This window comes from Trachurus trachurus (genome assembly GCF_905171665.1).
Source record: "Trachurus trachurus genome assembly, chromosome: 21".
NCBI classification, from domain to species: domain Eukaryota; kingdom Metazoa; phylum Chordata; class Actinopteri; order Carangiformes; family Carangidae; genus Trachurus; species Trachurus trachurus.
Genome location: NC_139899.1, coordinates 20,090,926 through 20,118,811, shown reverse-complemented (window position 1 = coordinate 20,118,811; position 27,886 = coordinate 20,090,926). Strand labels below are relative to the sequence as shown.

Here is a 27,886-nt window from a genome sequence, read left to right as displayed (position 1 = left end):
TTGATTCAGCCAACAAAACTGTCTCTGATGTGTTCAATGTTAGATTTTAGGCTTAATAATTACAGAAAGTAAAAATCACTTTGCTTTACAGGTGTTTAAAAATTGGAAAATGTACATGTTTTGGATTTATTTATTTTTTTAATTCAGGTTAATTTACAGTAATATATGAGTAGCTTTTGGCTCACTGTGAGCCAACGACTTCCTCTGAGGAGCAAAAATAATGTGACAAAGTAGGACAGTGGAACATGATCTTACTCAAAAACAGATAACACAACAAAATCTTGGACCTGAGTTTGATCCAAAAGAAAAACAAAAGATGGATCTTTTAGTGTCATCTGTAAACATTCAAGTACAGACTACAGTACAGCTGTAAAAACAAAACGTGTACACACACTGATCAAATTTGTCCTGAATGTGGTCTGTGAATAAATAATACTTTTAGATCTGGCGTTATTCTATATATTCCTTATTTTTTAAATATGCACCTAATGAAGATCTTTTAGCCTTCAAATGAATCAAACACATATAGTTTCTTGTTTTGAAAGGACAAAGTTGTTCCCTGAAGCAGCTGGGAAAAGTAGTTTTTAGTAAAATTTGATCAAATATGAGTTAAAGGTGCATTTAGAAGGGACTATTTTCAGTGGCTGATTATTTTGGTCCTTTAATGAGAACAGTGGAAGAAACATCAGGCTCCGTCTACATATACAAAACTGAGCACTAGTTTTGGTCTTTCCTGTGGCTTCGCCGACAGTAAGAAAAATACAGAATATCACCAGACCTCTACATAAAGCTTGTGTCCTGATAAAAATAAACAAAAATAAACATAGAGCAAGAAAGAAGCAAGAAACTTGTCTTTTTAGAGAATTGTACAAAAAGCATTTAGAAGGTGCAAAAACAAAGAGAGGAGTTCATGCCGTCCAGTGACGTGTTGCTGTTCACACAGGAGCACCAGTGTTCCCAAAGCGTCCTCGTAGTATTTATAGTTCGATGTCCACAGTGTCGTCGTCCACTTCGTTGCCTGCGCTGTGGACAGATCCCTCGGTGTTCAGTCTCCGTGCAGGAGGGTCCAGCGGGACAGAAAACACATCCACATCAGGTGTCTTCTCCTGTTGGCTGAGGAGGACGAAGCAGTTTAACACGAGTACGAGGACGAAGATTTGGTTTGTAACAGGTCAGTAAAATGTCAAGCTCACCTTGGACTGAAGTTCGACCTGTTACCTTTACTGAGTTTGGTGTCAGCGGGGCTGAACGGACAGGGGGACTTGCTTCCTAAAAGAACAGAAAAGACACACAGGATGAATAATAATTTACATATATAGTGATTCTGTGGGTGACTTTGTTTTTTAAATGCAACACCTTCAAGTTTTTGTTTGGAGAAGGGCGAGCGATTGGGTGGGTGGGGCCTCCTGTCAGAGCTGACGTAGGACACGGCGTCCTCGCCTTCGGCTGCCGCCAGCAGAGACGCGCGGTAGTAGATCAGCGGCTGCCAGCACTCGTCCCTGAGGTCAATGATGTGCTCCGCTGTGTGTCTCTGCAGGTAGGAGAACCTGCACAGACACGAACAAACTCTCAAGACGTTTTTTTTTTTTTTAAAAAAGCAAAATGTTTGAGATGTTTATTTTTAAAATAAAAACCTGTCTGCAGCACTCACACTGTCTTCTTATCTGGTTTGAGCAGTTTGCACGAGAACTCGCTGAGGATGGTGAGGTAAGACAGGTACGGAGGAGTAGGTGTGTCCGGGGTTTGGCTGAACTCTTGGAACACAAACTCGATGCCGTTCCTAAACAAATAAACAAAAAAAATCGCCCTGGAGAAGGTTAAACAACCGAAACGTTGCCCTTTTAACAAATCAAAAATATTGCAAGTGAGAAGAAAGTGTGTGGGAGTTTCTTCTTTGCCCAAATTTTAAAAACAAGGAAATCTCCCAAAAAACGTAAATCCAAGTTGTGAGAAACAAGAAGCAACGTCCACCTGTGGATCACCACGACGCACTCGCGGAACTTGACGAGGTCACCGAAGGTCAGAGCGAACCGGCGAGCCAGCTCCTTGATGCTGGTGAAGGTCTGGACCCCCGGATGAGCCCTGCCGCCGCTCTCCTGCTCCTTTTTCAGACGCACAAACAGCTGGAGAGCAAAAAACAAACAAACACATGAGCATCTTCCTGTGTCCATATACCAGCGAGGTGTGTGACGGTGTGACTGTACCTGCTGCAAACACAGCACCAGAGTACGAGCGCTCTCTAGCTTATCCGTCTGTCTGGTCCTGTACATCGTCTCCTTGATGATGTCTCCAAAGTCGTTAAAATACTGAGGACGGAGACGGAGAAAATATTATTCCAGACATTTATCCGCATTCATACATTCAGATGGGATTTTAAAAATTAAAACAATATTCCATCCACTGCAAAGTAAAAATCATTTTAAAGCTCAGATTGCAGCTTTATTTCCTACAGCTTGTACCCAGGTATCTTTCACCAACATGAGAAAAAGCCATTATTTTCTATGGAAATGGAGAGAAACATCAATGCATGCCAATAAAACTGATAATGAAATTTTAATGTTGGGTTTGAGGGAGGAGATGAGTCATCTCTGGTTACTGCATTTTGTTTGAACGGGAAAAAGAAGCTCAACTTGAGAAACAGGTTTAACAAAAATCGTTTTATTGTTCAATGGAAGGAATTTCAGCCGAGACTGAGACAACCTGAGGTGTTACCGAACGGAGGATCTGACACTCAGAGCTCGGATGTGATGATAATACATGAGCGGCACTGGAATGATTCTGGAAATATTCAAAATGGAAAACTTGACGTATTCTCTGAGGATTCAAAAAGACTAAGTCTATCAAATTTGGAATAAATGTATCAATTTTATGACTCCAATAATAATTTTAAAAATACATGCTTAGCTTGGCTTAGCATGAACACTGGAAACGGGTATAAACTGCTAGCCTGGTTGGGTGCGGTGACTGCCTAGAGTCTCCCTGCACCAGGAGACACTCCAGTACAAATCTCCTCTTAGAAAACACAACCTGTCCTTTTTTACACTCTGGATTTTGTGAAGTTAAGAGTCGATCAGCGACCTTCACTGTGTAGTAAAACATTGTCCACTATTACTGTAACGGCTGAGGCAACAAGGACACTATGGAGTCTATGGAGCAGTTCATTAGGAGGTGATCATCTCAACAAGAGACTGACTGGATTTTTTAAGGTTGATGCTCTGGTGCGTCCAGACCTTTTCTGACACTGTGTTAAATATTATTTAATTGATAAGGCCGTAAATGTGAGGCTACTTTTTGAAGATCTTTTCTGTGATAGACTCTTAAAGTTTGGCCTTTTGGTGACTGAAGTTCGACAGGGCCTCAGTGTCTGTTAACCCGTCTGCTGCTGTGATTCCACCATCTGATTACTGATTGTCTATATAAATAATATAAATATAAATACACTCCACTCTAGTTGACAAGAAGACATACAGTACAGAGGGTTGACACCGGGTTTGTATTTAGGGTTTTTATACTCTACGTTTTTCACCTTTTGCTACACTGTTGGCTCTGTGCGAGTGGCTGAAGTGACTTCCCCCCTCCTTCGTCTTGCGTTTGAGTCCAACAGACAAACTTAAGAGGTGCTGGTGGACTGATGTTGTTACTTTTGGACAGAGCCGTATTTATTTCATGTCTCTGTGTACGAGTGAGTTAATCAGCTGCTGACTGAAGCGTCATATTCACCACTGACAGACATCAGATCGTAACTCATGTTCTCGGCCAACTCATTTCCCAAAACTGTTGAACTTTCCCTTTTTTGGGGGGGGGGGGGGGAGGGGGGAGTTCACCTTTACCTTCATGTAGAACATGAAGACCTCAGCTGCCACGCTCATCTCCAGCACCCCGTGCACTATCAGCTTGCAGAAGGCCGCCAGCAGGTTCCTCCGCCTGTGGAGGTCCTCCAGCCTCTCCACCTCCAAGGCTTCGCTCGCTGAGGGAGAACAGACGGAGTTGAAGTGGAGAGAGAGAGACGGAGAGAGAGAGAGACGGAGAGAGAGAGAGAGAGAGAGAGAGAGAGAGAGAGAGAGAAGGGGAAGGGAAGCAGGGGGGTGAAGTAAGAGGAGTGATTAATCATGAGAAATCATATAACAGAAAGAAAAGAACAAAGCGCAGGCGGAAAAGAGAGTTTTACTTAGTTTCAGGACAATGGCTTTAGCAGGTGGAAATCAAAGATAACATAAGAGTAGAGTTATGGTTGTGACACCATGTGGCTTCAATCTTTCACAAGGCTAATAAAATAGGCTCGGAGGTGAGCCAGAGTTAATGGAATTTTCTCACGGAAAGAGATTGCCCTGATTTTATGATTTAACTCAGTGCCCTTGCCCTCCGAGTGATCTCTGATCCAGCAGCTAATAGAAAACACTGTCTATATAACAAAACCGTTACCAGGCAAATCCAATAAAACAATAGCTTTTTATTACATGTTCAAAAACCAATAATCCTGTATTATATTCGGTTGAACATTTAAGAGATTCCCACCAGGACAGTTATTGACTTCTCTGGACTCTCCTATATTTGGATGCAATATGTTTCTGAAAGTAGAAACTACGTATTGTAAAGATAATAAAATGTTTTAGTTACAGCCGGGACATGAATGAATTCATAAGTTTACCTGCAGGATCCTCGCAGAGAGAACGTCCCAGATGTATTTCCAACGTGTCACTCTAGTTTTTCTCATGTTAGATCAGACAGGATCGTACCTCTGTCATCAATTCACAGGCCTCGCATCGCTTTGCATAAGCGAGCCTTTCATACAAATTAGTCAACACTGTTCCAGTCTGAAGGTATTAACAGGGTTTCCTTTGTAATCGAGGGTCAATTGTCAGGTCAGGTTGGTAATCAGGCCCCATTTACAGTCAGCAGGCAGCTCTGCACTCACTTATTAAGCCAAATGTGTGGCCGTGCATTTAATACCTGCATGTTTTCACCACGGTGAGCTGCTGCACTCAGAGCAAAGCAAAGCGAAGGGCCCGGAAACAGGAGGCGGCTCTGGCAGAGTGAGAGAGTGCCATCTACTGTACTGAACGCTGCAGTGTGTTTTTCTCCCTGCTGTCCCGCACGCTGCCGGGGTCGGGGAGCGTTTGTCAAACACACCGCTACGAAGCGGCCGTGTGACGAGGCAAAGGTCATGAAATAAGTAGATTGATGCATTTTTCTGAGTAGTTCAGTGTGAGAACAACCAACATTATGAAAACAAATATTGAATGAACTGTGATCACAACAACCACTCGATTGTAGAAGGGGAGTTTTGTAGGATAGATAAGTATATCTACTCAGGTAATTTACATTCCCCTACATTTTTTTTTTTTTTTTTTTTTGGGGCGTTTTTGCCTTTTTTTTATTTGATAGCACACAGTATAGATAGACAGGAAAGGGGGAGGCAGAGAGAGGGGGAACGACATGCAGGAAAGGTCCGCCTGACGCGGGACCCGAACCGGGGACGCCTGCGCTGAGGACCGCAGCCTCCACATGGGGCGGCCGCCTTAACCACTGCGCCACGCACCCCCCCCCCCCCCCCCCCCCTACTATGCTTAAAAATATTGTTGTTCACAATTAAAACAGGGGTTTTACCAATATCACAGTGTCTTAAAGAACAAAGTCTCCAAGACTCCACCTCAAGCAGCAACAGTAATAAAATGCTGCTTATGCATTGAAGCATCAGTGTCCCTTGAAACTATACTAATGTGACAATGCTCCACCAAATTATAAAAAAAAAACTCTGCTGAGAATAAGCGGTGATTCCTGATGTGTTTGGTAAAACTACATTAGTGAAACTTACTTTTATGTGTCCTATATATTTATTTAAGTTGGTATTAGGTGTTTATTTCCTAAATACAAACTGCCCAGTATGGTTCTAATTATAAGGAAAATGGAGAAAAGTGTTTCCACAGTTATTTAGTACGTGCTCATTGTGTTAGTGTTAAAGAAAAGAATAGGAAATAATGTGAAGAGAAAGTTGAGAGTGTTTCATTAACACATGTCAGTGTCCATGAGAGATTCAGACACAAAACAGAAAATCTTCATTTGGTAGAAAATATGTCAAACAGAGAGTTCAAAGCAGCTGTAAACTACTGGTTATCAAGCCAATCGTGTTTGGTTGTCCAAAGTTGACTAGAAATTAAATATTTTAAGGACACTGATTTTATGAAACTGAAGAGTGAATCACTTTTGTATATGTTTCCTTATTGAACAAAACGTCACTTAAAATCATCTAGCACGGAGGAACTTTCCTCCCTCAGCAGATGAACGTTCAAACATCCCTCACCTCTGCTCTGGCTGTCACAGTCCGGCCCAACAAAGACCTGCTTGCATACGAAGGTCAACAGCGCCCTCTGCAGTTTGGGACTGGGCGTGTAGAGCAGCGGACCAAAGGAGCTGGGGTCCCACACATGCAGCTGGTAGGAATGAGCCGTCAGGACGTCGCACACCCCCAGAAAAGCCTTCAACGGGAAAATGAAGAAGGTTAAAAAATGGCTACGACAAAGAGTGAATCACTGCTAAAATCAACAGCTCCTGCCGACCTGCTGCTGCACGCTGTGGTCGGAGTGGGAGAGACAGTGGTGACTCCTCTCGCAGAACAGACGCAGCTGCAGTCTCTGGGCCACGGCCTTTTCCTTCAACACACACACATTTATTAACGTGCATGTTTTCAAAAAGGGAACAGAGAAACTAAATCTGTTCAGACATCATGCAGGTGTAGTGTCACTACTATGTACTATTGGAGAAACACAGTCACACTTAAACACCCATCATTAGTCTCCCCTCTTCCCTCCCTCCCTCTCTCCCTCCCTCACAGCTTTTGTGTCCTCTGTGTCGTCCTTCCTGTTGTTTACTTAACATTTGTTTCAGCCACAGCCTGAACTCTGTAAATGTCAGCTACTGTACATGAGGCTTAAAAGTTCCCATTAATAAAGCTGAGAGTACTTAACAGTTTATATTCATCACTGCTGATAACACAATAAGATCAGTAAGGGAAACCCCCCCCCTGAGAAAACATATTTCCAATGACATTTTAAAGACAATACTTTTCAATTCTTTCCTTCTCCTCCTCACACTTTGTTAAAATGATATTATTTATTTTAATGTTATTATTTAAGTGAGGCCTTCTCGAGTTTCTGCACAATATTTGTTCATGTTTCTGGTTAATGTATAATAAAATTACATTTTCCTAAAGAAACATAATTGTCCATTAATAAACACCTGAAAAATACCTCTTTAAGGTACTTTTGAACAAATAAAGAATGAGTGATTAACTTGGAATTAATCATAATTATCTCAGTACACAAATGCAATTAATCGCAATTCAGTATTTTAATCAGTGACTCATTTGCAAACATGTTTATTTTTCTTTTTATCTGCTGTGTCCAGGTTTTACTTGCAGAAGAGATCTTGATTTTGATAAGACATCCTGATTAAATATTGATTATTTTAGGAATATGTATATTCCTACACTGGTTTCCATTTCTGAAAAAGAAATATAAATATTTCATGATGTTAACTTATACTCCAGTTAAAAACTTATTGAAGCAGATGTAACTCACTCTGGAGGTGAGAGTTTCTCCGCTGGTGTTCAGGGACCAGAGTATGAAGTAACAGAGACACTGCAGAACCTCCAGCAGCAGCTTCAGACCGAGAGGAGCAGAGGAGACAGTCAGGACAGTTATCTTAGAAAAACTGTGGATAAACAACATGAAAGCGCTTGGACAGTGTGAAGTTAAATCATCAGTGCTTGTTATGTGTTTGTAGGGAGAGGTTGTGGTACCTCGGGCGGTGGCGCTGCTCCCTGACCGCTCTCCACCGACAGGAGAGGAGAGAGCAGCTCAAACACACTCCACCGAGAGAGGTCGTGACAGCTGCGACGACACGGAGAGACGAAGCAGATACGTACACGACATAAACACACGTCATTGGCTGAACACTGCACTGTGGATTAATCTTAGGAATAATCTTACTTGTGGAAAGCTCGGAGCTTCTTCAGTGTCGCTAAAATGTCTCCAGTTTTCTCTTCATCGGCAGAGAATAAGTCGCTCTGTAACAGACAAAGAGAAAACCAGTCCGGCTGTGAACCTGGAGAGGAAGGATTTAAGGCCTGGATGTGACGGTGTCCAGTGATTTAGTCAAAGTCAAAGTCAAAGCCGGCTTTATTGTCAATTCTACAGTATTCACAGGACATACAGAGGATCTAAATTATGTTTCTTTCAGACCCTCGGTGCAGAGTAGACGATAAACATTTAAGACAGTCTACAAATCTAAAATACAAATCTAGAATATATACAGTATATAAATAGAGAGGGGCATATACAACTAAACTAGAAAGAAAAAGAAAATATACATTTAAAAAAAGAAAGAAAACATAAACACACACACACAACACTTCACTATTTTGTGCAGCTGAAATAATTGACGACCTGAGGAGTCCTGATTCCTGTCGCACCATTAGGCTCCGTTGTGAATCAACTCGTTGTGCTCACTCACCCTGACTGAGTCCTCCAGCAGGACCGTCAGCTGGTCCACCCAGGTCTGGACCAGAGAGTCTCTGGCAGCCCGGGACACGGAGCACCAGCTCGTCTCCTCCGCACACAGACTGAGGTACGTGCGGGCCGCTGCCTCCAGGACAGCGGGGCCCGAGTGGCGCTCCAAAACAGCCCCCATCTCTGCCACCAGGGTGGACACCGCCTGGAGAAGAAACAGTTAATGATGAGATGGGCAAATAAATAAGAAGACAGTCCTGGGCCCCTGGGGCATCTCCGTGTGAGAGTTTGTTTGTTCTCACTTGTTCTCTACAGCTTCTCCAACTGTCCTAACACATGCCCATCAGGTTGACTGGTGACTATAGGTGTGGATGTGACTGTGACTGGTTGGTTGTCTCTATGTCGGCCCTGTGATGGACTGGTGACTTCCTACCATTGTATTGGATGATGGATGCACTGTCTTGACCTTGCTGAAAGATGTTTTTGCTTATTTTATGAGTTAATCATCATGAAATCAATAACATTTTACTCAAAAATTTAAAAAATATATATATTTTCAGTGAAGCCACACAAGTGAGTGTTTTCTGCTTCTCTCAGTTTCAAGTCATAACAACTTGCTTTTGTTCTTTTTGGACTTGAGCTTCTGTGGATTAGAGCAGCCCCCCCACCCCAGGGGGGCAGGGACCATGACAGACTCCTAAAGCAGCGAGAGTGCTGTTGGATATATACCCTTCACTCTGGCCCTACAATGACTAAACGATGAAGTGTCATTAAACGTCTTCCTGTGATTGCTTTATAATGCTGAGTTGTTATTTTGTAGGTACTCTGGATCTTTTTTGGATAGTCCCCATTGGTTATATTATATTATAGTATTTGTCTGCTGCCCCGCTGACCCTGCGACAGTCCTGTATGCATGTTAAATAGGAACTCGAACAGTCAGGTCCATGATTCTCCTCCTGCTCACTGTGTGTTCAGACACATATAGACATGCATACAGATTATTCTGCAGACCTTCATTGAAGTGTTTATGAATTTATTTGATTTTTCATCTATTCCTGAATACAGGTGTCAAATCTCTAGGCCCCTCTAGGTATTCCTGACCTTAAGTGTTCTGTAAGGTGTTTTGTTTTCTGTCAACTGCTCTTGACATGTTTACTTATCTACAATCTAGTGCTTTTCTATTATCTTTCGTTTGTATATCTATATATAAAATATGTTTTTTTGTACAATCACTGTGATTGCGAGCGGGCATGCAGCCACTCTCCACTTAAGATGGCTTGAACCATTTTTTATTACAGTGTGCGGGAGTCTCTATATTCTGTCATTTTTGGATTTAAAATAAAATAAACAAGTTCAATACAGCACATTTGATTATAGTGTTTTGACACTGTATACACGACATGATGGATAGTCTAATGAAACAAAAAATAATTAGCCGATAAATCCGATAATCAAACAACAAAATAATTGCCTTGGTTTTAGGAGCCGGGATACGTTTTCTGTCCAACTTTTGTGATTTCAGCTGAAATTGCTGTAATTTCACCATTTAAATTTTGCCCATGAATACATAAAGACCAGCGCTGCCTTGAGCTGCGAGGAAAGTTCTCAGCATTACCTCTGTTTTCATAATCCATCTGTAATCCCCCGTTCGTTCAATAACAGTGCTTCAGTAATGTTTTCTAAATTTAAAAATCACATTTAAGTTTGATTTCATGGCTTCAATTCTTTGGCCCCGAGTCCACAGAGTTAATGGTGATGTTAAAGATGAGGGACGTGTGTCAGCTCATTCATTTCTCATTCATCATCTCACTGGTTGTGTAATAATAATACGTTGACGGTCTGGGAACGAACCTGTGTGTTTTCAGGCTCTGGACACTCAGGGAGGAAGTACTGAGGGATCCTCATCAGGGAGGCCACGATGTCCCGGCTGCTTGAGAACTGCACACACATAAATCAGAGGAGCAAAAATGGAGGCACAGCGTCCGACTGTCTTGCAGAAAACATTATATAACAACTGTGTGTTTGATAAATACCTTTGACAGTAACTGAGGAAGCACCATGAGGAGATGTTCAGTGAGTTTAGCGCAGTCGTCCATCTGAAGCTTCTTTTCTTTAGCGCTTGTTGCCTGAGAAGTTAAAATACCACATTTTATAAGTACATTTACGTTTCTCTCCATGTGGCACATGCTTTTTTCCAAAGTTCATTATCAAGTAAAATATGATTTAAAACTGTTATAATACGCAATGCCATAAATTTCAGACATTTTCCCCCTCTGACCTTCTTGGCTCCGCTCCTCCCGGGCAGCACCGGCCCCTCTGAGGCCTGACGCACCGACGCCACCAGGATCTCTACAAGCACGGCCTGCTCTGCCAGTGTAAGACCTACACACACACACACACAAATATGTCATACTGTAGATGAAGTAAACTTTTCTGAAAGCAAAACATATGAGGTAAACAGAGGTTTTTCAGATACTGTACACACAGATTGTCATCAAAAAGATTTCCAGCTGTAATAGAATAAGGCAGACCAAGCACCAAATCAGTTTTACATGATTAAATTTAAATCAAAATAGAACATTTAATGTGAATTTCTATCTAATATGGAGACTAGACAACAAAAATAAGATTTTAGATGATTCAGTAACAGCATGCAGAGTACAGGATTGCATGACAAAGCTATAGTGTTCATCCCAATAACACTTAGCAATATGCTCTAGTCATCAATAAGCACTAGCTTTAAGGAAAACCTTCTACATGACCATATTTATCTGTAGTACAGGAGAAAATGTTTCAATCAAATGATTTGTAAAACTATTCCCTCAATGTGAATAAGCTTTTTTTTTCAAAGGTTTTTATTAGATTTGAACAAATGGTGGTGTTGGTGTAGCACTCTATTCATTTTGCATTTAGAAAAGAAAGAGAGAGGAAATAGATCAATAACAAAGGAAAGATTAAATTAATTAATCTGTATTATTGATCAAAATCACTCACAAATGAATCCTTAAATTGGCTAACGTTTTTTTGAAAACATGATTCAACACGACTCTTAAGGACATTTCTGCTCCTCTCTCTCACCTGGACTGTGGTCCTGCAGCAGTATGGATGTGAGTGTGGCCCAGTCCTTCAGCAGAGCTCCAGCACAGTCCCACAGACTGTCCACCAGGTACACCACATGTTTGTGCAGCTGCAGACGCAGACAAACACACACACACAGCATCGTGAAAACACACGAACATATAAAGCACAAAGGGCCTCTGTGATGCTAATAAACCCAGATTGTTTACCTTGCGTCCAATTGAAAGATGTGAAACATTTTACCTCTGACTGCTGGTAGAAGTTCAGCAGAGCCTTCAGTCTGGCTGAAGTTTGCTGTTTATGAGCCTCCTCCTCGTTTTGTTGTTCCTGAGTATCAGCTGCAGGTGCTGCGGTGCTGAGAAGCCTGAGACAGACCAACAACATCCAGGTGAACACTTAATAGTTGTTTGTGTGTTGTTTTATATTATATTTTATTAATGGCGGAGGTGGACGGACCTGGAGAAGAGCAGCTCTCCTGCAGTGGCTGCGAGAGGTCGCTGAGAAGAGTAAACAAACTGGAGCAGCTGCCTGTAGTCATCTGGACTGAGCACGTCATCCGATGTTCTGTGGATTATTACAGTAGAAGTTATGACAACAGGAAATGGTGAAGCATGAGGAGAATAAAGAACAACAAACAAACACGCTGGTGACTGACTTGGAGAGGAGGAGCAGGAGTTTCATGGTCTGCACCGCCACTTCGTTGTCTTTATCCAGAGTCATGGAGATCATCCGGTCCTAGGACGCCGACAGGAATCAACACACACACAAAATCACACATGAGCACAAAGAACATTTCAGCCTTAATCATCAACTTTGTTTTGGTTATTGGTTTATGGACTCTGATCAAACTCAATTCAAGTAGCAAAAGGCGAAAGTATACAAACTGAAAAAGTGCTACAAATGTGCAAATATTGAACACTGAATTTCTATTTAATGACTACATCTGTCTGTGTTGTTTTGTTTTGCTGCCCCCTGCTGACCGTAATCCCTTGATGCAGCTTTAAGCAGGTGTGGTTACCTTGAAGCGGCTGGTGAACAGGTCCAGTTTGGGGAGAAGCAGAGGGTCTTCATACAAACCCTGCAGACCTAACACACACTTGAGACGCACATCTGGAGTCTGAAAGATGAAAACAGTGAAGAGCTTGTTTCAAATGTTCATAAAAATATCCAGCTGTGATCTTTCATTACGATTTAAATGTATCGCTGAGACAAAATCTTTCAATCATTTTGTGTTTTGTCTTTGCTGTTTCTTACCTTGTCGTTCATCATCCAGCCCATGTATTTGAGGTAGCTGTCGTTGAGGAACTCAGAGCTGTAGAGCTTCATCCACAGACCCAACTCCTCCACACAGATGGAGCGGATCTCAGGAAGTACATCACTGCGCAGAAACAGACACAGACACACAACATTTTCTACCAAAGTGAATGAAATAATATTGTAATGCACACAGACTGTCAGAGAAAGTTTGACTTTATTTTACCGATATCTCTTGAGAAAAACCCCTTTGAAGATGATATCCATCATGCTCTCTATCTCCACCCTCTTCTCCTGCAGCTGGAGGAGCAGAGGCAAAGTCAAAGAGAGTGAGATTCACGTAGAGCAAAGACAAAATCTTCTCAATTCCCCTCTGCAGAGTCGACTACAAAGTGACAAGTCTCACCTCTGTGATCTTCTTCTGGATTCTCTCCAGCTGCGACGTGTTTCTCTGTCTCGAGGTCTTTGTTTTCTGCACCTTGTACAGTTTCTGACTGTTTTCAATCCCGACGCTCAGGCTCAGAGCCACGCCCACCAGAGAGCTCAGCAGCTTCATGGCTGATAGAGACGTGACACACAGATCAGAGCTCAGATCACTTTATTTTATACACGTATGAATCTGTGTTAGTGTACGTGTGTGTGTCTTGTCTGCTCCTTACCTGCGAGCGTGCAGGTGTGTCTGAAGGCTCGCACGTAAGAGTCGGACAGCTCCGTGAGCAGCGAGATCAGCGTGTTCATCAGGTAACCGTCGAAGATGACGCTGTGCTGACACTGAGCCACCAGCACCGACACGAACTCACAGAACTCGGAGTGAAACCAGCGGCCGTACGGACCGGGCTGAGTCAGAGGATACTCCGTACTGTCCTACAGCGGAGAGGAGGGAGAAGAGAGCAGGTTAAGAGTCTCAGGTAGATGAAATCCTAACTTTACTTTATGTATATTAGGTTCAGGTTCAGGTTACTTTATTGATACCCAAGGGTAAACTAGTTTTGCTGTCGAGAGTCAAAACAACCAACACAATTCGAACAATCAAAACAAGACATAAAAACATAAAACAAGAGACATAATCCATTAACTAAATATAAAAGCATAAAATAAAAACAAATAATTAAAATAATTAAAAACGCCAAGAGCAAATTTCCTACAGATATAGGTTAAAAATAAATAAATAAAACAATGAGATAAAAAATCAGTCTATAAATAAAATAAAATAAATAAAAAATGAGATACATGTTCCAAAGTGACTTTAAGGGGTTAAGTGTTTGGGATAAAGACAACACAACAAAAACTGGATATCAACAAAAAGGTGTAAAATAAACTGAATGAAACCTCCAGGATGAAAAATACATTAAATAGATTAATGATGTGCTACTGACTGAGTCCATGGGCCATGTGACTGTGAGGATCCACGGAAAGGCCAGAAACTTCTTATACTGCAGACTGGACACCTGAAACACACACACACAGTTTCAGTCAAAGTGTAAAAACACTGATGCAGCAGTGACACACACACAGGCTGAAGTCGTCTCACCTCGTCCAGCTCCTCGACCATCTTACTCATCACATCACTGTCCTCTCTGCTCTGACACATCTCTGCTGTGACCACACCTGGGATAGAGAAGAGGGGAAACACACGGGTGTGACTCTGTGTGGTCTGCATGTGTGGGCAGATGTTTACAGATGTGTGCATACTGTATGTAGCATCCTCTCGCCTTTACATCCAGAGCACTGGATGAAGAAACTGATGAGGTCAAGGAGCGAAGAGTCTCTGTCAGTCACATAGGCCTCAATCCAGTCGTCTATCACCGCCTGGTCCAGCATCACACACACACACACACACACACACACACACACACACACACACACACACACACACACACACACACACACACAAATCAGAGTGAGTTTGTGTTAATGTTGTGAAAACACACCAGATAACATCAGCTGATATCGTCAGGTGCTTTTATGTTGAGGATGTGGGTTCAGTCTGTTTGCAGCAATTACATCCTAAGTGTGTCAATGATCAAACCCAACTATCATTACATAACAAAATAGACACAGATGAGTTATGAGGCACTTTCGAAACAAAAGTTACAAACTGCTTCACAGTAAAGGCTTGAAATAAGCTTGGTGGCAATCACAATGAAAACACAGCTGAAATAAAATCAGTGTAAAAACATAATTAACTTAACAAACTAGCAAAACTCTCAATCTTCCTCTTTAGATCAAACTAGTTAACACTGTGGTTAATCTGAGAGCTTTATGGGCACAACAATTCATAAATACACTAATGTACAGCCATATTTTAAAAATTGTTTTCTTGCCCAATGCCTGCCATTGTATGTCCTGCCTTGTAATGTCTGATATTGTTAGTGCTAATGTCTTAGCTCTGTGTGCTACTTGCATGTGTTTCTAGCTGTACTTTCCTCTCTTGCTTTCTCTCGCTCTTCTTCTCCCTGTCTGCATGTTATGTCTGCATGCCATGAGCTTTTGTTATGCTGTATGTCAGACTTCTTACCTGTTTTACTTGTTATTATGAGCTTTTACTAGGTAGATTGTTATGTAAGTTGTGTTTTGAAAGTACTTAATTGTGGCCCTTTTTTTTTACTTAAAGGTTGCCTTTAACATCTGGCCAGGGACAACGGACGAAAACTAGCCTTGTTGGCTAACTCTGGCCCACTTACAGTTTTTCTTTTAACTCTGTTGATTAGTGGTGCACTGTCCCTATGAAATAAACTAATAAAATGGAAAAAAAAACTGTGTTTTATATTCAGCTCTAATTTGAACTGGCAGCTCATGTGGACAAGCCCAGACATGATAAATGTGTCTCCTGAGCTTTGACTGCTGTTGTCAGGCGACAGGCTGCAGCTGCCTGGTTGATAGAGGATAATAATGAATAACAATGAAAAAGACACCAGAACCAAAAAAAGTAAAAGTATAGATTCATTTCTCAACATCTTTTAAAGATAACATATGTAAAATATTGTGTTGAAAATAACAAGATTACACAAGTTTCTTAATGTCAATAGAGACTCCTGGGGTGATCCCACTGTTAATACGTCTTAAAACAACAGGTGTTCATCATCTCACCTGCATTGCGCTCCTGCCCATGGTGATCACCTCAAACAGCGTGACGGCCTCCACATGCCTCTGTTTGCTGCCTCCTGCTCTGCCGACGCTGCTGCGCCCGGCTTTGACACTTTTGTGTTTGACATTCTCGGAGCCGTTATGCGCTCGTTTCCTCTTTCTCTGTGGATTTAAGAAATGGAACGAATAATAAAGAAAGGTACTGTAGGGTGTAGAGTGCTGCATCCTGAACTGGCCAAATACACTTCTCTGAATGAGGTACTTCTATGATCAAGAGACAGTTCACTAAGAAGCCTCATTACACCAAAAACCAACAATAACACGACATTTAGGGCTTCATTATCAGTGAATAATCTGATTATGTTGTTAATAATCTATTAATCATCATAAACATTGGTCGAAAAATAGTGAATAGTGAAAAATTCCTTGTTTTACCCAAATCTATTCCATTTATTCTCATATATGACAAAGGAAAGCAGCAGATCTTCACACTGCAGAAGCTGAAATGTGTCACTTTACACTTTACATTTATGCTTAAAATGTGATCTCCCGATGAGCTAATCAAAAAATATCCAGAAGACCAAAAATAATTTAACTGTGTAATTTCCATCACAGCTTCTTGTGTTGTTACGTGTCAAAATGTCCCTTTATGAAAACGGCCTATTTCAATCCACAGCTGGGCGCAATACCAACACAATGGCACCATAGAGTTACACAATTATGTGTGCACTTCTCCTTTTTATCATTATATTGCTCTACAACTGCTTCCACTTGTAACCACATAAGAGCTGAGTCCACTAACAAACACTTACCACACTTTTTTGTCTGTTCTCATTCCCTGACTCATCCTCCGAATGATTGACAGCACCAGAAGAGTTCGCCTCATCACGAGAGCTCTTACTGCAGAGTCAAAAACATGAAATTAGATTACATGAGGAATGTCCTATCAATAAACAGGATGAATCATATTTTGTTATTAGACGCGTACCTCTGCTCTGAGGGCCTGGATGCAGCCGTAGCTGTCGGCTCCGGGATCATCTCAGACTTTTACACAGGGCTCAGGTTTGTGTCTCTGCATCTAGAAACACAACACGGTCAGTGTGCTAATGATCGTATCTTCAGTCTTAGGTGGGTGGGACGTCTTGATCTGAGTATCTCTATAGGATTACTGTAATACCAATCAATCACGTCCTGATCACATGAACATGAACTTTTGACCGCTGAGGTTGAAAGATTTCACATGATGAACTTTAATTTATTTACTGTTGAAACTATCCTTTGTTTACATGTGAATGAGAAAAGGAAAACAGTAAAAAAAAAAAAAAAAATGCAACATGGTTGGTAAAATGCATTTGTTATTTTCATTATTTATTACCCTGGCGATTATTTTTGGATCGATCTGTTCAATTATTTTGTCTATAATGTGGCAACAAACTGAAACATGCCTATTTACAACCTAGGTGACAAAGCTGAACACCCCAGGTGTCTCATGTAAGAAAAAATTAAAATTAAATTCACTTTACTATCACGTGTGAAAAAGACAAACACCAAATCTTCACATTTGTGAAGCTGGAAAAATCTGACATTTTCATTTTATCTATATAAAACCTAAATCAAAATCAGAATCAGCTTAATCATCACTAAGGTTAGGAACACGTGGCTTCACTGTGTAAAAATAGACACAAACACAAAATATGAACATATAGATAAAAACAGGACCAAATAAAATGTAACACTGGATAAAAGATAGGCTAAAGTTATAAATTTCGCACAGTAAATAAAGGCATATAAATAAAATACACAGCACAGTATAGACATTAATCCATCCCCTGCACGCATATTAATCTCGTATTTATTATCGACGTATAAATATGAATGGATTGTGTCCCTGGTGGATCTCTTGCACCAGGACCGTGTGTAGATCAGGTGTAGATGTGCAGCCCGGCTCTCAGTGAGGCAGCCGGGGTTACAGGTTGGTTTCCTGCCCCCTCCACTGGGAGGAGCTGCAGCTGAAGGGGTTGCTCAAGGACACAGCGGCACAGCGGTTTCACTTTCCCACGGGGGAGACAACACGGCGGTTCTTACAACTTATTTATGTAAAGCACATTTTAACAAACACTGAAACACCGGACCTCATTTCCTGAAGTAGTCCTGCAGCTTACTGTCTCTTAATAGGAGATTACAGCTCACTGGCGGGAAAACAGACACGCCAGTCATTCCCAAACTTTTCAGACTCACCCTCTTTATGTGTCTTCATTCTTCACAAATGTTCACCTGAGTGTCGTTTTAAAACAGAAAGCTGTCACAGTAATAAAAACCAAAACACCTCAGCAAATTTATCCTCCTTCTTCTCCCCAGCTCTCACAGTCAAGCCGTCTGGACAGCCGAACTCCCTCCTGATTGGCTGCGCTACTGGAGCGGGCTTACGTGATTGGCTGCTCTGAATTGTCGCTCATCGTTAAGCCCCTCCCACCGCCGGTATGTCACAGACAGACGCCGTCCGGTTTGGTTTTGCTCACACCGCAGCTCTGTAAACATCTGTAGGAAACTTCTTCATACACACGAGACTCGAGCTTCAGTGTGTGTGCATATGAACAATGGGATGTTATTGATTTTGTACAGGACCAATAATCACCAATACGCCTCACTGTGTTATAGCCTGCTGCTCCTCTTGCGTTTACTTCAATGCAGAATATCCCACAGAGTTGGTTCTGGATGTATTTTAATTAACCGGCAGCTAATTCAGAAGGGAGCTGTCCTGGTATTTCCTGGTGTAACATGATATATAAATTGGACAGCAGGGGGAGCCATTTAGCTACTAGTTGTTAACAACACTAAAAAGACCCTCTAAGATCACTTTGACAGGGTGTTGTATTTTCAGTGTAAGTGATGTGGGACTATAACTTATTTCAAAATGTATCATAATCTAAAACACATTCCCCTTTTTGTTACTATCTTTCAGATAAAAATAGATGTAGTTTGTCTCTTCAAATTTTGTGTTTGAGTCATTATTTTACAGTAGCTTATCAAAATGTTTTAAACATTTGCCACATGCAAGGTTTTGACATGGTCTTGTTTTAACCCTTAGCACTCACTCAAATATCACACTGCATACATAACATAAAAAACAGATACAAACTCTTCGTATATGGTATAGACATCAAAAGCCTGTGGCTCCCTCTGCTGGACTTTACTGTAGGCTATCTCCCAGTCGGAGACACTTGAAAAGCTTGTTCAAGTCTGATTTAACTTGTTTTGTGCCCTCAAACACCCCAAAAAATGATGCAATGTGAGAGTAACTGTCCCACAGAATAAAAATACTCACTAATGAGGACAAGACGTGCTACCTTCTTTAAACTTGTGCTTAAGTTAAACAGACATAGACACAGAAAAATATATTTAATTCATTTAACTGCAGTATGCAGAATACCTCATTGATTTACTGGATCATTATTATTGGTGTATCATGTGCTACTTAAATGTTGTAGTTGGTTAAGATAGAGATAATATAAACTGTGATATTTTGCTCTGAACTAAATAGAAGACAGAAAGGCTGCAGAAAATTGAAGCTAATATAACTTCCTTACAGCACCATACATAAGTCATACACACATCTTCATTTAAGGTGACTTAATTATGTATTGAATACACCCTCTATCCTCTATCCTCAAACATTATAAACTTTTTGATGACAGAACAAGGAAATCTGGAAACAGTTTCATTCTAAAGGATCATTTCTGTCTGGTTAGGGAATACACAAGAAAGAAATTTAACTCACTCCTCAATAGCTGTATCTAAAAAGGTTTATTAAAAACACACATTTTACGACAGTGCATCACTATTAATGTTTGTGACAACAGCAAACATCAAGGAAAATCACGATTATACCTTCATCCAAGTACAAAAGCTCCAGCAAGTCTCCTCTAACTCTGTCCAGTGTCCTACAAATGTCCACATAGCGTACTTTACATGGCTCTTCCAGTCTAATAATATCCACATGGATAAAATGTAAAAAATACACTTTAAATAGTACATGAAATTATGCAAAAACAAGAAATTATAAAAAACGAATACACTTGTATCATGTAAATATGAAAATACACAAATACCGTGTTCACAGCAACAAACCTAATCCTACAATCTGTTTCAAGTGTTACAATATTTACCTCAGGATTCTTTTATCCATCACCAGAAGGAAAAGATGCGCAAATTACATTTGTTAAGTACAACTAGGACTTGCTCACAATAATAATCATAACTTCATGTTACAGCCTCAACTTCTATATAAAATGTTCTTTGTTGCAAACACATACGATGCATAGAGTAAAAGTTTATTGATACATTTACAAAACCAAACAAAAACAGTGCTGATTGAACAGACTGAGTTACCGACTGCTTGTCTTCATTTGCACCGTTGTCGAAACATTCAGTTTTGGGGGAAAAGATGGAAATGCTTTAGATGACTACGCTGGTGGCGCTACGAGAGCTTCTATCCTACAAGAGAGAGAAGCGACAGAGACATTGTTAAGTTCAAGCGAAAGATACAGTACGATTGGTCATGATGGTCAAGAGGACATCAAGAATGCACAGGCAGAGTGGCAGGGATCTCATAGCTAGTAGTTTTTTGTTTTGTTTTTTGCAGTGAGTTGTTGGTTATTTTGTTGATTGACATCTTTACTGTGCTTTGTTGTTTCATCTGACAATGAACCATGTTGACATTTAAGTACAACCACAATCGGCCTCATCCTTCCCATGCCACTAGCCCGGAGGAAAAAGTGATGAAAGACAGAAGGAAAAAAAAGAACAGACAATTGAGGGGAAACAGAAAACCATCACTGTGAGGAGACAGATGATACAGAGAATATGTCAGTGTTTGTCAGTGTGTGTGTGTGTGTCTCTTACAGAAAGGCGGTTGTGGTTCCTGCGGCCGTTGCTGTGTCCGGGCCCAACATCGATGGAGAAGTAGCTGGGCGGCTTCTCCAGCCAGTCCTTCCCTTTCCTTCCTGCCTGTCTGCTGCTGTCCTCGTCGTCGGAGCTCCAGGAGCCTTTGCGGCGCTGGTGGGGTGAATAGCTCCTCTCTCTGCGAGCCGCTCTGCCGTGCAGCTCCTCCATCAGGTCGTCACGACTTCGGGTTCGTGGTCTGGATCCTCCTCCACCTCCTCCTCCTCCTCCTCCTCCTCCTCCTCCTCTCCTCCCCCCTGAGCTTCCTCTCTCATTCCTCGACCCCTTGTGCGGCGCTCTTCCTCGCCTGTTATCCCAGTCGGAGTCGTCGCTGTACTCGCGCAAGATCCCCCGCCTGGGAGGGGAGACATCTCTGTCTCTATACCTGCCGCGACTGTCGGGGTGGAGACCTCCTCCAGAGCGGTTTGTGCTCCCGCTGGACTGACTGGAGTATCTGGGGCCACCTCGGGCCCCATCTCCAGGCCCCCTCCGAGGGGAAAAGCTGGCTCCACGCTGGATTATAGGAGGCAGCGTGATCACCCTTCTCTCCATCCCTCTCACCCCCATGTCACCCAGGGCGGACAACATACTTGGGGGCCCGGGAGTGTAGGGAACTGCTGCAGGTGGCTGCTGCGACTGAGGATGAGGCTGTGATGATGGATGCATATTATGAACTGATGGTGGAGCCATTGCATCCAGTCCTCTCACCTGGTGCTCCAGGTAGTCCAACACCTGGTTGTTACCCTGAAAACTACCACGCATATTGCCGTTCATGTGGTGTGGAGGAGGAGGAGGGGGCTGCTGCTGTAGGGCCATGGGGGACAGCTGCTGCATGGGAGCCATGGCAAAGTTTTGTTTGACAGGGTAGTCTGAGTACGAGCCTGGAACAAAAGGAAAATAACTGAATTTGGAGAGACAAATCATCTTCAACCTGCAATAACTTATTATTTTTTACCACTTGGGGGCAGTGGAAACAAGCTGTGATATCCAACTGTGACTGGAGGAATCTCTATCAGTTTGTAAAAGAGCTTTTTCATTGAACACAGTGGGAGTGAAGTAAAATGAGTCAGTGAAATCAGCTGCAAGATGTAAAAACTCTTTGTGGAGCTCAAAGGAAGCTGCAAGTTGGTTCATAATTCACGTATAAGCAGTTACATGATCAGGTGCTAAAATAAAAATATTATTTATAGCTGCTTTAATTTAGAAAGAAAATTCACAGGGACAAAAACTGTATTTTGTCCCTCCACCTTTGACAATTTCAGTGACTAAAATCTTTTTATCAAATATCCTCACTCTCATGCTGTCCGGTTGCCGTCATCTATATGAGAGGGTTAATGAGAAAAGGTGACTAACCATATTTGATTGATGATTATTATCTTGGGCCCTAAAGTAATCAAAACCAGGGTCAGCTGTAAGATTTTTTTATCCTGTGTTTTTGCATGGCAGGCTTCATAAACCCTCCCAATCATCATCAGATTAGTGAGGCTTGCTGGGATTGTATGGCAGCCCATAGAGAGTATTAGAAAAAGTTGCTGGAGCCGGCCATCAAAGATAACATTTCTTTGTGTCCACGTACTTGTGAGACCAAATCAAACAACACACCCTTGGGTCTGGGCAAACATTTAACAAAAGGACAACATAAGTTTCATTCTGCTTTTGTGCAGCTCACCTGAATACAGTATGGGGACGCCCTGGGAGGAGGCGTTGGAGCTGATGGGAGCGTAGATGGGTTGGCCAGCCATCCAAGGAGCCATCGCCTTCTGGGCCTCCCGCAGCATCCTGTGCTGCATCACGGCTGAAAAGGAAGTTGAAAGCTGTTCACGTGGCTCATTCACATCAGGCATGACTGGGTAGATTTGGGTATTTGAGCTTAAACATGTGACCAAAACTTTTTTTTTTCTTCTTCTCCATGAGCTTCTCATTGTTTACGGCTCTGTTGTTAGATCATGCAACTCCTCACAGTCTTTTCTGGTTTAAAAAAGCCACAGATAATCTCTCCTTTGTATCTTGTTCCTGTCTGTGATGTACTTGGGCAAACGCACTGTGTTGTTATTATGTCACACAACTATACAGTACATGAGGAGTCAAAGGCAGCATCAGGGAAAATGGTTTGATTTTAATAGTGGTGGGAAGGAACTAGTTAGCAAATATTTTCACATTTACCGTAAAAACCTTTGATCAGTTTATAAAACACAACATATTTTGATATTAAACTACACAGCAATTAGATTTTAGACCTGCTCCAATGTTAAAATATGGCTTACATGCTAATGCATCAGAAATAAATTTTAAAAAGTTACACTGAAGGGGTCATTCTGCTGTATAATGAACACTTCTAGTTTAAGTACATGTTGCTTTTGACTACAAAATGAGTAGTTTTACTTTTACTTAATAAAGGCCCTGAAGGTCTTCCACCACTGCAGAGTATTGACATATCTGGCTCTTCACCAGCTGTGGATGAGGCATAAATAAAGAAAATCTTGTCTTCTACCTTGTTCCGGGCAGCAGCATGTCTGTGGACAACAGGGGCAGCGGACGTAGCAGCAGCACTTCTGAGGGCAGCACTGACAGCAGCATATGCAGAGGAGCATGATGAGCAGGAGGGCACCGAGGATGATGAGCAGGACGGTGAGCCAGTCTGGAGGAGATCAGAGGAAAACATGGTAACTTATATTATTACGACTCCTTCTTCTTAGTGCATCTGGGCTCAATGTGAACTGGACCGACGTACGGTACACGATGAGTTTGATTTCACGATCCGAGTCCCCTGTTGTGTCACCGGCAGCGTCGATGGAGCAGAAATACACGCCGTTATCCCACCACATCACCTCAGTGATGACCAGGTCAGCATCTGTTGACGGATAACATTAGACGTAGGTCAAATGGAAACAACAACAAATGAAGCTGTGTGACTGCAGTATTATGAAATATGCAAATATAGGTGTAAATACGTTTTATAAATTAACATAAATGATGTATCTTCTATCTTTTAACACAATAATATTCTGTGTGTTTGTTATGTGTTTTGCTTCAGGCACTATCGCATCTACAGTAATTCTGCTAATAAACTTTACGTAATTATGCAAGGTGAAAATAAACAAACATTCTGCTCACAAACCGCAATATAAACTCCCAGCTGAGAGAACGAGTTTGCGTTAGTGAACTATGTAATTTAATCTATGCAGATATACAGTGAGCAGCTGACAGAAAAATCAACACTGTTATCATGATGGGATCAAACTCACTGTTTCTAATGGTGATTTTGCGTTCTCTGTAGTCTGCGCCCAGTATGGGCTCACTGATTCCTCTCTTCTGGATCACTGTGCGAACTGTGCGCTGGCGGTCCGGACAGTCGTTGGAGGGGTCCTGACCCAGCTGGAGAGCAGCCTGGTAGCCTGTAGAGACAGAAACAGAGAGGTCAAGGGTGAAAACAGGAGCACAAGGCTAAATCAAAGCCTTCATTAAACCAAGTGGTGAAAGTACTACCTTGATATGACCATAAAGAAACATTTATGATGCTTTAACTGCACCAGAGAAACAGTGCGGTTTAAGTTATTCATTGATTTTTAAATTGTTTCCTCATTGTGATCATGTAAAAATCAGATTTCAAATGGTTGAGAATTAATAGTACATAACTGGACCAGAGGTTTAGCTGAAGAGAGTTAAAACCTTCAAAATAGAAAAGCTGTTTTAACAAAATATTTGCCATTTTGAAAATGTGTGTTCAGTTCTCTAAAATTCACCAAACCTTCCTGGTGTGTGTGCGTTTTTATATTTCCAAATCAAACCGTGGCAGATGTAAAATCACTGTCTTGTTCCAGCTGTCGTCTCACCTGTGGAGTAGAACTCCAGCACCGGGTCTTTACAGAAGGACTTGTACCTCCAGGTGACCAGGACGTCCTGGGGGTTTGCTGAGGTTGAGTAGTCACAGCGTAGTATCACTGAGGCAAACAAAGTGGTGCGTCTCTCCGTCTCTGGGACCACCACCTGGATGGACAGCATCTCTGGTACAAGGAAGAGGAGGAGGGGGGTAATGGAAGATTAATAGATGTCAATATCACACACAATTCAAAGGAGTGTAACCTGAGCAGGAAAATGCCTGCTGTGTGTTTGTGTCACAGCTTTTCTCTTTAATGCTGGAGTGACAAGAATCTGACCCGACTAGTTTACTCTTTGACCGTGTACGCATTGTACTATTTCATTAGGAAACACCTGTCAGTCACAAATACACTTAGCCATTCAGAGAGAGAGAGGAAAACAAGGTAATGACAGGTGACATCTGCTAATTGAGAAAAACATCTATAGGCTTTGAAAACATCTATAAGGTTAAGCTTTAAGGTCGAAGTCCACACTTTCCCTTTTTGAAATAGGTGTCCAAAATCCGGTTTGAACGTCACTTTGAATATTACTTTCATTATCAGTTATGAATTGTTTAGCTATCAAATACCAGAAAACATTAAAAGATGCCATAGGGGGAAAAAACACAATTTATTAGAACTCGTTTTAATGTTTTTACTGTTGCAGAGGAAACTTGAAAAGTTCGTTCTGAGGATTTATATACTAAAAAGTATTATTACCAATTACTGAAGGCAAGATCTCTGAGTCCACTTTGGACCAGCTTTATTTTTTCTGTAGAACAACTAATAGTTTCACTTCTGAATCAAAACACGATATCCTGACGTCATTATTTACCCTCATTGATAGGAATGAGGGTAAAATAACAACTATCACCTGTCACATTCAACAGCACTACTAAACACACAAAGACTCAACACCTCTCGGGAACAATTTCAATAAAAAACTTCAGGTTCATGAAGGTTTGATGACCCAACTAAACTGACCCCAGTTGTGTTTATTGTTTCACTAGCAGCGAGGCAGTGAATGAATTTATTAAAAGTTTGGGCTGATTAAATACAAGACATCAAGTTTGTGGTACATTTACCAAAGTTCTATAAATAAGAGAATTTAATGAGTGATTTTGTCTGATTATTGATGACTGGTTACTGTGGATATCAAATCAATTCATTGATCAATGTGTATATGTATTCTAGAATATGGTAGATGATGTCTACAATTTGCTTGTTTATCTTAAGTTGTTTAATCTATAATAACATAAAAGAAGAAGAAGAAGAAAAAACACAGGAAATACTAACCAAGGACCAGATAAAGTTTCATATTATGTAAATATGCTTTCCTTTTCTTTCTTTTTTTACTTTACTTTTGTCTTAGGCCTTTTATAATAAACTGAATATTTTAAGTTTTTTATCTGGCATTTTTAATTCTTTTTGACATTAAAAAAGCCTATCAGAAAAAGAGACTGTCCGCAGGTAAATGTATGAAAGCTGCAGAGGAAATGTTTACACCAGGTAAGATATTATTACTCTGCAATAATAAAACTTCTAAGAGCTCATTTGTGCCACAGCTGCAGAATGGTGTTTATGGGGGTGTCAGATCATCTGGGTCAGAGTTATTAGGGTCGTGGGTGGATGGTTCACTCATTATATTCACTTCCAAACACACATTTTCAGTTAACATTGTCTACTATAAAACTGTTTGTAAAGCTCCAGGTTAAAACAGAGTAAAAAAAAAAAAAAAAAAAAACACAGTCTGCGCAGGTTGTGTGGTCACGTGACTCGGCCTCGCTGTATTTGTACCTGTCGATAATTAACTTGTACACAGACATTACTGTGAATATCGATTGTTTGCTGAGGTGGCTTCTCACTACATTCCTGATAAAAAAAACTGGAAAAACTGGATGTAGCCTATAAAGTAAATCTTAACTTGAAGCAAAAAAAAAAAGTTTGTTTACTATGAAGACTGTAAAGCCTCACCTGTCGGCAGGTGAACCAGCAGGAGCGCCATCAGTATCATGTTTCCCATCTTTGTTGCACTTTATCCTTCCGCGGCAGCGTCGCTCTCTGTCCCGTGGGCGAGTCACAATCCGACCAGTGTGTTGAGTTTTTGGAGAAAAAACTGCTGCTCTGCATAGTCTCCTCACGCTGCTCTCTCCTTGGACGACATGTTGGTTAGCCGCGGGCCGCCGGTTTGTTTTTCTGCCGAGAAAGTCGAGTATTTTTCAGCCACAGCGACAGAGGAGGAAGAGTCCGTGTCGGAGGAAGGTAGAGGTAGTTCATCCCCCACCCTCCAGCTTCAGGTGACATCACTGACTCCGCCCCCTGAGACAGGTGCAACATGGAAGAAACGAGAGAAAGCAGGAAGAGCACACAGAGAGCATCAAGGTAATTAACACACCCTCAGAGCATTATAGTACCACTTTATAGCCTACTTGGAAAATAACCATTTAGCCTACTACCCAAATAAACCACTTTGTAAATAAGAAATCAGGTTAATGTGGTAAAATTAAGAGGTTTTTTTGTAAAATGAAGATCTCCACTTGTTGCTAACTATCCAGCAAACTAATTCACCAGCAGTTAATGATAGTTTAAGTAAAACATTATGTCTGTGATAAATATTTAAGTCCTTAGGCTAGTAATTGATTATTCAAATTTTAAAGAGGAACTATGCAGGACTTTTAGCTTAACTATGCTACATTTTTACATTAAACAGATTTGGAGTAATAACGATGGAATAAATTACTTGTAACTTGTTACAGGGAGAATGGAGGCTCTCTGCCTTCCACATAGCGTCTTTTGGCCAAAAACTAACCTTGCAATTTCAGCGCCACCAACACGGTGTCCAGCTCTCGTCTTAGCGGCACCACGAAACAAACATGCCCCGTAACCTGAAATCCCTTGACAGGTGAGACTAAACAAATACACATCGTAAAATGTATATGATATATAATGTTATGCTTGCCCACGGGCTTCGCTAAAAAATGTACATGGTCAAGAGGAGGGTTAGCAAAACAGCTGGAAAGCGACCATACTAACACCCCTGCCATTGTTACAGCGCCCCCCGCTGAGCTGGTATTGCACTATATGTAACTTTGGTTGCTTATATGCGCATCGCTTTACGGCAACACCTCACACACCAACTTCAACACCTCGCACCTGGCTATA

General features: G+C 41.4%; 2 protein-coding genes across 3 annotated transcripts; both read right to left on the bottom strand.

The window, feature by feature from the left end:
- Positions 1-118: 118 nt before the first annotated feature.
- LOC311004291 (cohesin subunit SA-2) lies at positions 119-18,287 on the bottom strand. 2 transcript variants are annotated; one of them, XM_083996281.1, is made up of 32 exons: positions 18,165-18,287; positions 16,915-17,004; positions 16,739-16,826; positions 15,930-16,088; positions 14,552-14,648; positions 14,371-14,447; positions 14,216-14,287; positions 13,499-13,703; positions 13,246-13,397; positions 13,066-13,139; positions 12,840-12,963; positions 12,604-12,702; positions 12,241-12,320; positions 12,042-12,149; positions 11,829-11,949; positions 11,586-11,694; positions 10,786-10,889; positions 10,541-10,633; positions 10,359-10,445; positions 8,512-8,712; positions 7,989-8,065; positions 7,799-7,889; positions 7,578-7,658; positions 6,558-6,650; positions 6,302-6,476; positions 3,831-3,967; positions 2,205-2,306; positions 1,972-2,123; positions 1,652-1,780; positions 1,357-1,547; positions 1,194-1,269; positions 119-1,113 (listed from the first exon to the last, which is right to left on the bottom strand). In XM_083996281.1, exons 2-32 carry the CDS (start codon positions 16,962-16,964, stop codon positions 978-980), a joined length of 3,540 nt encoding a protein of 1,179 aa, XP_083852407.1. In that variant the 5' UTR covers positions 16,965-17,004; positions 18,165-18,287; the 3' UTR covers positions 119-977. The 2 variants fall into 2 exon arrangements, with proteins under 2 accessions (XP_083852407.1, XP_083852406.1); XM_083996280.1 differs by lacking the exons at positions 14,552-14,648; positions 15,930-16,088; positions 16,739-16,826; positions 16,915-17,004; positions 18,165-18,287 and having other exon boundaries at positions 1,993-2,123; positions 14,371-14,443.
- A 1,424-nt stretch (positions 18,288-19,711) lies between these two features.
- On the bottom strand, positions 19,712-27,097 carry ildr1b (immunoglobulin-like domain containing receptor 1b). Its single transcript, XM_083997262.1, has 8 exons — positions 26,699-27,097; positions 24,701-24,871; positions 24,113-24,262; positions 23,599-23,718; positions 23,359-23,505; positions 22,537-22,662; positions 20,829-21,748; positions 19,712-20,420 (listed from the first exon to the last, which is right to left on the bottom strand). The coding sequence occupies exons 1-8, from the start codon at positions 26,745-26,747 to the stop codon at positions 20,382-20,384; spliced, it is 1,722 nt and encodes a 573-aa protein (XP_083853388.1). The 5' UTR covers positions 26,748-27,097; the 3' UTR covers positions 19,712-20,381.
- Between the last annotated feature and the right edge of the window lie 789 nt (positions 27,098-27,886).